General features: G+C 37.5%; 1 protein-coding gene across 8 annotated transcripts in view; it reads right to left on the bottom strand.

The window, feature by feature from the left end:
• Window positions 1-12,010, bottom strand: part of chd9 (chromodomain helicase DNA binding protein 9) — a 109,529-nt gene that overhangs the window by 61,380 nt on the left and 36,139 nt on the right. The window contains exon 1 of one of the 8 annotated variants that reach the window (XM_038302992.1): window positions 8,205-8,336. The exons of 6 other annotated variants lie outside the window; for them this stretch is intronic. Coding sequence is in view for 1 of the 2 variants with exons in the window: in XM_038302991.1 (XP_038158919.1) it covers window positions 8,209-8,232 (24 nt within the window). In the remaining variant the exon portion in view is untranslated. Of the gene's footprint in view, window positions 1-8,204; window positions 8,337-12,010 lie in introns of those variants that run through there. One more of the 8 variants, XM_038302991.1, reaches the window with a different exon arrangement.

The following is a 12,010-nucleotide window of genomic DNA, read 5'->3' as shown; positions in this document are numbered from 1 at the left end:
CAACCAATTATTGTGGTACAACAATCATGCTTTGAAACTTGCATAAAGTCACTTTGACACCTATAAAAACTTATAAGGGTAAAATTTTATGAAAAGCTGATTCTATATTGTTTCATATCACAGTAAAGGAACAAAGTGACTTTAACATCAGAAAATTCTGTATCAGTTCCTGTTTTTTGGTTTATTTTTATATTTGCTTACTTTCACACTTTAAATTAGTTAATAATATATAAACCTGGGGAGCTGAGATTGTTTGACTGAAAAAATATTTATTTACACTTCTGGTTTAAATCGAATAATGGCATTGTCCTCTTCTCTTCCATCCTGGTCTCAGGCTGAGAGTAAACTGACATTATAACAGTGAATAAAAACATGGTGGAATCACAAATTTCAGTTGAAAAAAAAGTTAATTGCTAGTTAATCGGTTTAGGGTAGAAGTTTACAGAAAGAGTATTTAACCAGTAGGAAATATTTCACACCCTGCCGTCACAAACTACACAGCTATGGTTCTGGTTAGGTCTGTGTGATAAGATTGAATAATGCATCACCATATAAGTGTCATGTAGGAGATATATATAATTATAGATTGTTTTTAACCTACTTTTAATAAAGGGGAAGGAAAAAAGGCTAAATTTAAATTGTAACTATAGTTAAACATAACCTTTAAAAACAGGTCAGCTCTACCACCATGCTTTGCTTTGCTGCGAGAGGTTGAGAGGGTAAATCCTTCCCTCCCAGAATGCAATGGGGTTCTGAATCAGATTTCAGTGAAATTAGTCTCTTCTACTGATATTAATGTATTGTTATTTTATGGTTAATGTTTTATTGCACAGTTCTTATTCAGTTCTGTTCAGAAAGATTTACTTCCCTTCCAGAGCAGATTTCTGGGGTACAATTCTACTCCAGTGAATCATTAATAGCCACAATTTCTGTAATGGAAACAAAAGAGCTAGAAAAAGAGCCCCAGATTATATTCCTGCAGGGGAAACGCCTCAAAATGATCAAACCCAAATCAACAAGCATCAATCAGCTGTATTTACAGGTTATTTCACACCAGCTAATAAACTAAGAAAAAGTGGGATTCTGCCTTATCTAATAATTAGTTTATGATCTTTAACTGAAGAACATTAACCAAACAGTCTCTAACAAGATTTAACACTCAAGAGGAAGCTTGGACACCTCCAGGCTGCCAACAAATTGGTTAAATAACAGCTTTTCTAAGACATGTTGATCAGAGCTTATTTGTTTACATATGAAGTCAAAAGGAGAAGGTTGCAGTAACAGTTGCTTAATAAAGCTCTTCACTTTGACCACAAAAATTGATAAAAAAAAAACAACACATTTCTGTTCAAGTGTTACTCAGAACAGATCTGACCTCTGAGGTTTAACACAAAAAATAAATAATTACCCGACATCAGATGAATAACCCATAAAAAAAAAGTCATACCTATTCATTAAACAATCAAGGTGTCTAGGTGTAGGAAGAAAAATAACAATAAACAGCCTTGTTAATTAGTCCAGCGGCTAAAGGCCAGTTTGCAAGTCAGAGCTGAGAGTCTGGCAGCAGCTGCGGAGCTGATAAATGAAAGGAGACATGATGCACAGTGATGCTTCCTCAACCAATTAAAAACAGCACCATGCATTAATGATCTTTGGTTCAGGGTCAAGAGTAAAACTAGCTAGGCTGAGTGTGCTGCCCTGAGGGAAGGCTGCTGAAAGTATAACAGAGCACAGTTACTGTAGTCTGGCTGCGTGTGCTACGACAGGACGCCAACTAGCTGACGGCATGAAATGTGTGCAATTCACAGCAGCCGACTGCTGCCTCAGATGGGTCAGATGGGTTCATGGCATCTCAGCTACTTTCCATCAGTGATGCAGAGGGTTTTTCTGCTCTTGCAATAATAAAAAACATAACTTAGTAATTAAGTCAAAGGAAGAGCTGAACAGAATAAAGCCCCTGGGTAATGTGAGGAGTGTTAATGTGACCAACAGAGCTTAGTGATGCAACCCTTCATACATGTTTCCAGTATTGCACGTCTGGTTTGCCTGGACAATACCCATCGGTGGGCAGTGTGCAAAGTTCAAATCAGACAAATGCGCTTGTTTTCAACTGGAGTGCTGCCTGTTGTTTTGTGCTGCATTTTGACATTTGCAATAAAAACCCAGACAAAAACACACCTGTCTAACACAGACAGTCAATACACTTAACTGGGGAAATGTTCTATTTTAAATCATACTTTAGTTAACCAACTGGTTAAGCAACAGCAAGTACAACTCTGATTTATTTGCAAAGAACAGGGAGTCAGTCGGGTTTTACAAACTCATCCTTTAAGCCTGTTGCCACACAGAGAGACAAACTGACTGACTTACTGCTCTATTTAAACAAGAGAACATGGAGCTATACCTAGAAATGCACCGATCTAGTCTGACCTGCTGATTCACATTTCCCCCAGAATATATCAGACATAAGCTCGAAAAAAGGGCTCCTTGATGAAGGAGTTACAAGATGTGGGGTCTGATTTTCCAGACCTACCAACCAGAGCCTATTAGGGGATACTCTCTGCTACCAGTGGCAGTCTTCAAAAGGCCTCCTTGCTAAGTTAGTGAATAGAGACTGAAATTTTGTTTTCTTAAGGAACTAATGAATGAAGACCCCACACAGTGAAACGATTCCATTACAGGAAGCAGCCAAGGCCTGGCTGAGCGTCAACCAGGCGCTGAGGCTGAGGAGAGAAAGCAGTTATTCTAACCAGAGCATTTGCTCTTCAAGGGTGAGCTGCTAATAAGCATACATTACATATAAAAGAAAAAGCTATGCCTTAAATCAGATGTTTCACTCTGATGTGGCAATAAGGTTAAATATGAAAACTAACTTGATCAAATGATGTTTTAGTTTTCTTTAGTTAAGCTGAAATACAGATCTACTGATGATCACCACGAGTCTTAGTCTCGAATCACTTTAAGTTCATTTATGATTATAGCTAACAGCTGAAAAAGAAAGAGGAAAATACATTTTCTAAAAACAAAAAGGTTTCCTTTTAGGCATGTTGTAGTTCAAGCAATTATGGGGAAATCTGCTGACACAATAGTTCTGCAGTAGTCATTATCACTCTCCACAAGGCGGATATGCCATAAAGGTCATTGCTTAGGAAGCTGGCAGTACAGAACTCTACATCCGAACACATTAGGAGAAAGTTGAGTCGAAGAAAAAATGTTGTAGAAAAAGATGCAAAGACAAGAACTACAACAACAACCTTTTTTGGTCACATCAAATGTAAAATTTCTAGCATCTTTTAGAATTTGTAAAGTGGTGATGCCACAGTTATATCCAAAGTTATCACAACGCTCTTTTAGAGCGCTTCACCTTCCCTCCTGCTTATAAACTTCTCTGATGCCAATTTCCTCCAGCAGGACTTGGCATCTGCCCAGATCGGCAATACCTGCTTTAAAGACCACAGCGTGGCTGACTTATTGGCCAGAGCTTCCAGTGACCTAAAGCTCAGTTCTTAATGTGCAATTATCAGCTGTGTGAGCCAGAATATTTTGTCCTATAAGAAAATCCTCGGTAATGATCGGTGCTCTGTGGTTATTCAGTGGGGCAGATGCACCACAGCTGATTCAGCTCCCTCCAAACCAAAGCTGCAGTGACTGGCACTTAAAGCTAGTCCTAATAATAATCAACACTTCCCTCTCATGCCCATTCCAGTCCTGCCCCGTACTACAATAATAGAGCAAATTGACGCCCCTTGATTGCTGTCCATCTCCATTAAGATGCCTCTTTGTTTTATATTCTATATATTGTAGACCTTTAGAATACAGTTGGTCTCTGAACAAGGGGAAACTTTGCAGGTACTGTATAATTATTCTACTCTACAGAAAAAAATCAGCCCAAGCCTTTGTGGACTTAACAAGTTGTGCCAGAGGCAAAGTTGAAAGCTTTTTCTCCTTAAGGCTGCTCTTAAAACTGGGGTTGTTCTGAGTAATGATGTGCTGCTCTATGAATCAAAGATGGCACAGCAGGTCAGACTGCAGGCAGTGAAGCAAAGCTGAACTGTGCAAAACAAGCAAGCCGGATGATGCTATTCATTAACGAGAACGGCGGTGAAAACTGAAGAGTGGAGCTGAGAGGATGTCCCTCAGGATGCACTGGAGAGAGACGGTCAGAGCGGGAGGGTCAAGGCATGAGTGAGAAATAAAGAGCAAGGTAGGTCAGTAGGGCCTTACTGCCAGACCTTTACTGCTCGCTTTAATATTGAAGCTGTGCAAGGAGAGAAAAGAGCCCATGCCTGCATGTAGGGGAAGACACGCAGTGGTGAAAACATAATGGTGCACAAGCAAAACACAGAGGGTTCACTGCTTAGTCAACCTCCAGCCTTCAGGATTAGACGAAGCAAGGATTTTATTTTCCCTGTGCTGGTTTCTACATGCTGCTCTCACAGGCAGGCGATGGAGGAAATCTCTGCTGCTCGGTAAATGAACCCCTCCGTCGAACTACACTTTTATATAAGGCTTGTTCAGGTTCCCTTTCACAAAATGACCTAAATATTAAATCTTCAATACAAATTGTAGCGGTCATATAAAATAAATTTTAAATGGACTTTTAATTATGTCTCCTTTAAAGCTTTACCTCAATCTAGTTTATCTAATATCAAATTTTATAGATTTTTTTTCTTTTTTCATTTTATGTCTAGAAAGAAGATAAACATTTATTGAACAACTTATTTTTTTACTTCTTTAGGATACTGTAAAGTAAAGAAAGGGAAACAGCCAGGCTGCTGCACTGCAAAAAATTTAAATCTCAATAAGTCATTTTTTCTTAAATTAAGTGCATTTTTCCCTAAATTAAGGAGGTAAGTGAGACACTTTGCCAATGGAACAAGACAATTTACATTTAAAATAAGAAAAACACTATTGCATTGTCTTATTTCAAGTGTATAATATCTATTTATCTTATTTTAAGAGTTAAAATACTCATTCCATTGGCAAATCATCTTATTTACCTACTCAAATTAAGGGTAAATACACTTACTTTTAGACTTTTTTACTCATTTTTAGATCATTTTTGCAGTGTGGGGTTTAATGGCAACATGAATCATGTCACTGCTATGTGGGATTTGGTGAAAAAAATTTCCGAACAAATTGGAAAAATTTGGATTTGAAGCAGCATTAGGTTAAACAATATTATAACAAATGTAAAAATCTTAAATGTGCAACCCCCTTTACCAGAAAGATAGGCCTACCCAGTCATGGCCGACCCTTCCAGGTGAGAAGGAGCTGCAGATCTCTAATATATCAGTTGTTCACTACGCAAATCTGAACTAAAGAATAAGCGTGGTTGAAAATTACTTTGTTGAAAGGGAAAAAAAGTCTCCAGAGTCACAGATCCTGCATCACCAAACCAAAATACTGCATATTTGCACCATATACATTTTTCTGAAATGCTCTGGAGTTCCATATCAATTTTTTGCACCATGTTTTTTTTTCCCTCACACTTTATGAAATGGAAATATTAATTTCACTGCTAAGCTGCTGCTCATTCACCGTCTGAAAGCTGTCCAAAACTAAATTTGGTTCTGAACACCCTCTGTGTGTAGAAAATGACAATAAAAGTTGTCTAAGTCTAGGAGAGAAGCTAGAAGTATTCACATGGAAATGTTTTGGTGGACACGAGCTTAAAAACACCATCTGCACAAAAAGGAAGTATTGGTTGCAGCATCATGATGAGGCGATGCAATACGTGTCAAAAAGGTTTTCCAGGTACGTTGTTGCCATTTAAAAAAATTTATATATACCGTATATATATATATATATATATATATAACCATTTTAATATGGATATCTAGCCAGAGAAAGTGTGTTCAGATCCATCAGGTGCAGCAGCTGCTAGCTCTACAGGTTGAATGATGGTGAAGGAGGGGATACTTCAGACATTACTAAACAACAAAACTTTGCATTGTAGCCAAAGAATGGTAATTTTTGCTTACGGTTACACCACCTGGATTTCATACCAGTCCATGACCAGAGTTGTGCTGATTATATTACAAAATAGTCTAAGCCACATACTCCAATCCAAGCCTAAAGGTTCTGCAAGCAGAATATAGAAAGAGTTTAGAGAACCAGAAAAAAAATATTCCTCTTTGATGTGGACCATCATTTCATGACTGAATTACCTAATTGAAACTGAAATTTTTTGCTTTTACATGTGATCTTTTAAATGCTGCCAGTTTTTAATCATTTGCATTATTTCTTTCTCCTTTTTTAATTATCCCTTTCAAACATAAAATAAATTTTTACCTCCCATCTTTGTAAGGTTGTTTTGTGATTTTCAACTATGTGAGGTGCTGCTTAATGAACTTTGTGCAAAATTCTGAATCTAGTTCCCTAGGAGAAGAGCTGGAACCGATTCTACCATTGCTAAAAGGGTAGAAGGTTTTCCATTGCATTGTTCCTAGAGTTTAAAGTCCTTTTCTTTTAATGTCAGAGGAGGTTCCAGATGAACCAGAGTTCTTTCCTGCACTTTAAGCATGGAATAATGCTGTAATCTCCACTGTTGCTGCCCACTGCCCATCAGCTAGCTAAAAGAAGTCTACTGAATTCTTCACTTGATCATAAAAAGCAACAAATTCAGTCTTTTTGAGGCATCTCATGTTGTGATCACAGGAACCTTAAAGCCAGCCACACAGCTCTCCTGTTAAAGCAGCGCTGTGTCACTTTTAGTCACTAGGGGTGCTAGACCTGTACGTTCCACCTATAGATCCATTGCACTGTTGTACATTTAAACCCAACATGTTTTAAAACCTGATAACAAAACACTTTGGACCAGCAGACTGAGAAGTCATGGAGTTCCTAATAAAGACTAGGAAACATCCATCCCTCCACATTAAATCAAACATCAGAGAGACAAACGTGTGTCTGATCAGGTAAGTGTGAAATCTGTTTTGCCTCTAAAATCGTACTATGACAGTTATAAAAACAAACTGTGCCTAAATCCATGGAAGCAAAGATTGTCTGTACTCACAAATATCAAGGTCCAGGTGAATGGCAAAATAATAATAGTAACACATGCAAACAAAAAATGCTCAAAATGAAATATCCTGCAGAGGTCTAAGCAGATAAAGCTCAATTTTACCATGTAAAGGGTTAGCATAGTGTAACCAAGGAAACCACAACAGATACATATTCAATAAATAACTAAAATCCCAGACCCGTATAGATATTTCAAAACTGTTTTTAAACAGTTCTGCTTTTTTTTTAACCATAATACACATAATCAAGGCACATACCTGCATTTCCCTGCATATTCAGCACCTCTGCCTCTGGTCTGTTTTTGTTGGGCCACATAGAAGCATGTACTGGCTTGAGGATTTTTTCTTTACTGTCAGTTGTGTCACATCATGTCAGTTCAGTCATAGATTTTTGAATTAAATCCTGCTGTTTGCCGATTCTGAAATCATGCGTGCAACTTTCTTCGTGCAAGTAAGCAGACACTGAGCAATTAAACTGTCCCGTCAGCTGAAACTTTATGTTGTAGTACAACCACAACTCTGAAGAAACAAAGCCTCCACTTACAGAGGCATCCATGGCAACAGGCCAATGACTTCCTATAGACACAAAACCTGTTTGCTGAACTAACAAATCAGTAACTAGCAAGTTGCTCACTACTTCTGTGTTTAATGTAGTTTTACTTTGAAGGAAGAAAGACATGAGCTGGAACAGAAGGACAGAAGTACAGCAGGTTTAAGACTAAAAATAATATCAAAGGTTTTAGTCAAAAGGTCTTTTTTCTCAGACACTCCTTTAAACACTCCTTAGCCATTGTGTCAAGTATAAACAGAAGGACAAAGGAGTCATTAAACCTCCATGTCTCTGGTTTATTCCAAGTCAAGCAACACTCGGCTGATCTACCAGTTTTTATTCAAGCTCTCTAGTTCAAATCAAGTTGCTGTATAATCAGAGGCTCTGCTGTGGTTCAGCTTTGGTTCCTGCCAATGAAAGGTTAACATAAGTTCATGGCTTTTGCTTCACGTCACAAGGAAAGTATCACATTCCAGTCAGATACAAATGCAGGAGAACCCTTTCCATGCACTTAACAGTCCAAGCAAACCTCGAGGATTGATAAAAAGCCATGCGTTTCTACACAAAGTGGCAAAAGAGAGCAGAAAGAAGAGAAAAGCAGTTTAAAAAGGTTCAGTTTAGATTCAGACCTACTGTGCAGTTGGAGCATTCCCACATGCTCCTGACACGCTCTGGCCAAGTAGACTCCCTCCTCCCCCGTGCACTCCAAGCCCTCCCCTTCCGGCAGAAGCAAAATCCCTCTGACTTCCTGTTTACCTCTGACCCTCCGTTTTTTTTTTTCTCGCCTCCGCCCTCGTAGCCGGATGAAACCGACAGCGAGAGAGAAACCGAGGGAGGGAGCGGGGAGGGTTCTGGATTGATATAGGGGGAGGTGAGCGGAGAGAAAGTGTGTGAATAAGACAGCTCACCACCATGTGGCCACAGAAACAGCAGGTTTCCCAGGAGTGTGAGTGTGCAAAATGTTCTAGTGTTGGTGAGCAGCCCATGAGGTTGTTGGGGTGAGAGCCAGGGTGAAGCATGGTGTCAAGTTTCAGAGCTGATTATGGCAATGGCCTCACAGGCTAGGAAATATAGAAGCTTCCAGTAGGTAAAAAAAAAACAAAAAAAAAACAAAGAGCTGCACTTTAAAATCAATTCAAAGAAATGAATTCCCACCCTTCCTGAGTAGAGCGTCATTATTTTATTTATTTCTTATTAATTGAAAGCAGATCAGCAGATACCCAGTAAAAAAAAAAAAAAAAGTGACGCAGACAGGCAGCAGTGAAGCACCTGCTCACTGTCATTGCCAGGAGGGGGGGGTCTCTAGTGAGTACAGCAGCCCAAGCCATCAGTATCCATCAGTGTCCACCAGTCACCACATTCGCCTCTTTCCTGTTTTACTCAGCACAGCCGCCGCCGGCGTTCGTAGGGTTCAGGCCTTTGCTGTGACGAAGAGCAATAACTATACCATCCTGCAGCGGCAAAAAAATAAAACTAAAAATCTTCCTTAAAGCATGGAAACAAGAATACTACACATCAAAGGGAGAATAAAGGTGGGCATCACAGCAAAAGGCGTTAAGACGACATCAAATGGACAGGACCCAAGTGGACAAAACAGATGCTGACAGCTACGCCATTTAACAAGTGTATAAAAAAAAAAATCGCAGATAGAGTCGTTTATTAGAAGAACCTGGGCCATATGACCTCACAGTAAAAGCAGTCAGATATAAATCAATAAATAAAATCCTGATTCTGAGAAAATCTGTTTTATTATTAATGGCAGATTTTTTACTTTTTTTAATGACAGGATCATATGAAACTACTTATTGAGCTGAGATTTTACAGAAAAAGCAAGTTTTCCAACACCTCCACATACTAAAAATACATGCAGCATTTTAACAAGTATAAATGGACAGATGTGCTAAGAAATGCTTTTTGTTTCTACCAATCTGTTTACAGTGAAGTAATGAAGAACTAGCAGTGAATGAGGAGCTGCTTGGGTCACATGGGAATGTAACTCCAGTGACTGAAGCCTGAAGTTTATTGCTGTTATAGGATAAAAATAAACGTTTATTCCACCCGTCAGTTACACTTTATAGATAATGTTTTAAATGATTAAAATGTATTTTTCATTTGTTTTTTGGTTTGTTTTATTGTTTGTTGAGGTGCCATATTTTTTTCATAGACAAGCTTTTGCTGTGAAGGAAATGATTTAAGGTTTAATTGGCAGATTTATCCAATCTATAGCCATCAAAGATGTATTTTAAAGCACTAAAATTGAGATGTTTTTAAGTAGAAATGACAAAGAGGCCAAGCAAGATATCAAAAGCGCCTTTTTTGTTCACCACTTCTTAAGAACTTAAGGTCAGAACTGATTTAGCTGATAAAAAAGAAAAAACACCATCTCTATTTCAGATGCTGATGTCCTACAAATCACCAAAACCAGTTTTTGTCTTGCCTTTGGGGTAAAGTTTAATTTCCACCCATATTTAGCGCAGACAAATCAAAATTCAGCCTGGTGTAAAACAACACACATAAAAAAAAAATGTATTGGAAAAACATGAAAAAAACCTGTTATCCAAAAAGGATTAGTTCACAAAACCAAAAACAAAGAGTTTTCATTGTCATTAAAGGCAAAAAAACAAACTGTTTCTTTACGCATTCCCCGTTTGCCCCCTGACCAAGTAGGTACCGATATGAGATCATCATGGTTTGATAAACGTTTAATGGCATCACGCTATTAGTAGAAAAACCTTAAACAAACATGTGTAACATGACCTTTCTTCTTTTATAAACACAAAAGCAACAGTATGCCCAAATATTCTAATATACTGAACATTACAGGTCTGATTTCCTATAACATTTATTAATTGTAATTTGTTTTTAAAAATTATTTGGTAATCTGTTATATTAATCAAATATAAAATCTAGAACAAACACTAAATTTAGCAGTAGTTTTTAAGAGCTTGTGGGACAGGATATCAGCTAACTGCCATTCAGCTCTTTATACACTAACAGGTAAAATGAAGTGGCTATTATCTGGTTAGAATCTCTGCATGGGTCGAGCCTAATGCTGGATGTTAGACAGACATGGCGCTCACGGCTTCCAAACTGTAGTTTTAATACAGAATTTTCCCAAGAAGAGTGATGGTGATGCTCTCTTAGTTTCGATGTTACGTCTTTAAAGAATCTTGTGTTTCGTTAGCCAGGACACTCTACACAGTAAATGTTGAAGTGTTAGAGGGGAAAGCCAGTTTTTTTTACATTGGGCCCTTGATTTTACGTTATTACATCATGTTCTACTCACCCATATGAGTTTTGTGTCATTTGGAGCCGTTCTGAAGATATTCGGATTTGTTATATCAAAGTAAAGTCTTCCTATGATTAACGACTTGAAGGCACAAACTAAACTGTTCATAATTTATTCCTTATGGTACGCCAGCATTCATAACATGTAGGCGAATCACTTTTCCCCAGACATCCGCGGTTATATATATGTATATATTTATTTATTTTTTATTATTTATATTATTTTAAAACAAAGCAGAGTGTGTATGACATCATCCGCGCGTGCCGGCTACCATTCATTCTTCCTGTCCGCTGAACTGCTGCTAGGAAAAAAAAAAAAAACTGTATACCCCTTTAAAGTAACTAATATTTTTTACCACATATATTATACCCCATATAGGTTGAATAAGCTGAATACCAGTATCATTGACATATGCCAGAGGTGTAGGACGTCTGTAGGGGATCAAACCTACTGGAACAATGTAATGCTGATAACATCAGTAGTTTGTCGGCTTTTTTTAGATCCTGACCCCAGGATATGGATACTTGGAGATGTTATTTCCTTGAAATTAAATCCTTGCAAGAAATACTTTGTTTTGTTAGCATCATCTGCAGCGAAAAAATGTATACTTAAATACTGGAAATCTATGAAGCCTCCAAACAAGAAACATCGAATCAACGAACTGTTGCCATACTGTACTCCTGAAACAATTCTCCACTCGGTACGTGGGACACTGGCTAAATTTGACCGGATATGGAGTCACCAGATTAGATTAACCAGATTAGACCTGAGAGACTGATCAATGTTAATCTTTACTGTGTTTCAATATATTCCAATATTTTTGTTTTGCTCTTTTCTCTTAATTCTGACCTTTCAAAATATGGTTAATGCTTAATATAGTACTACTACAGTGTTGTTGTCTTTGTTTTTTTGAGGTTCAAAAAAAAAGAAAAAAAAAGAACACAATTGTACAATGGATGTAGATTTCATTTGGGCATAATTTCTGAAAATAATTTCTGAAAAAAAAAAGATATATGTATATATATATATATTGTTGTATATATATATGTATATGTATGTATATATATATAATGTTGTTGCTACTTTTTTACTATATATATATATATATATATATATATATATATATATATATATATATATATATAT

The sequence above is a fragment of the Cyprinodon tularosa genome, unplaced genomic scaffold (genome assembly GCF_016077235.1).
Source record: "Cyprinodon tularosa strain WSP-4 unplaced genomic scaffold, ASM1607723v1 ctg50, whole genome shotgun sequence".
Lineage (NCBI taxonomy): Eukaryota > Metazoa > Chordata > Actinopteri > Cyprinodontiformes > Cyprinodontidae > Cyprinodon > Cyprinodon tularosa.
The sequence above is the reverse complement of the archived record's forward strand: the minus strand, read 5'-3'. Positions and strand labels throughout refer to the sequence as shown.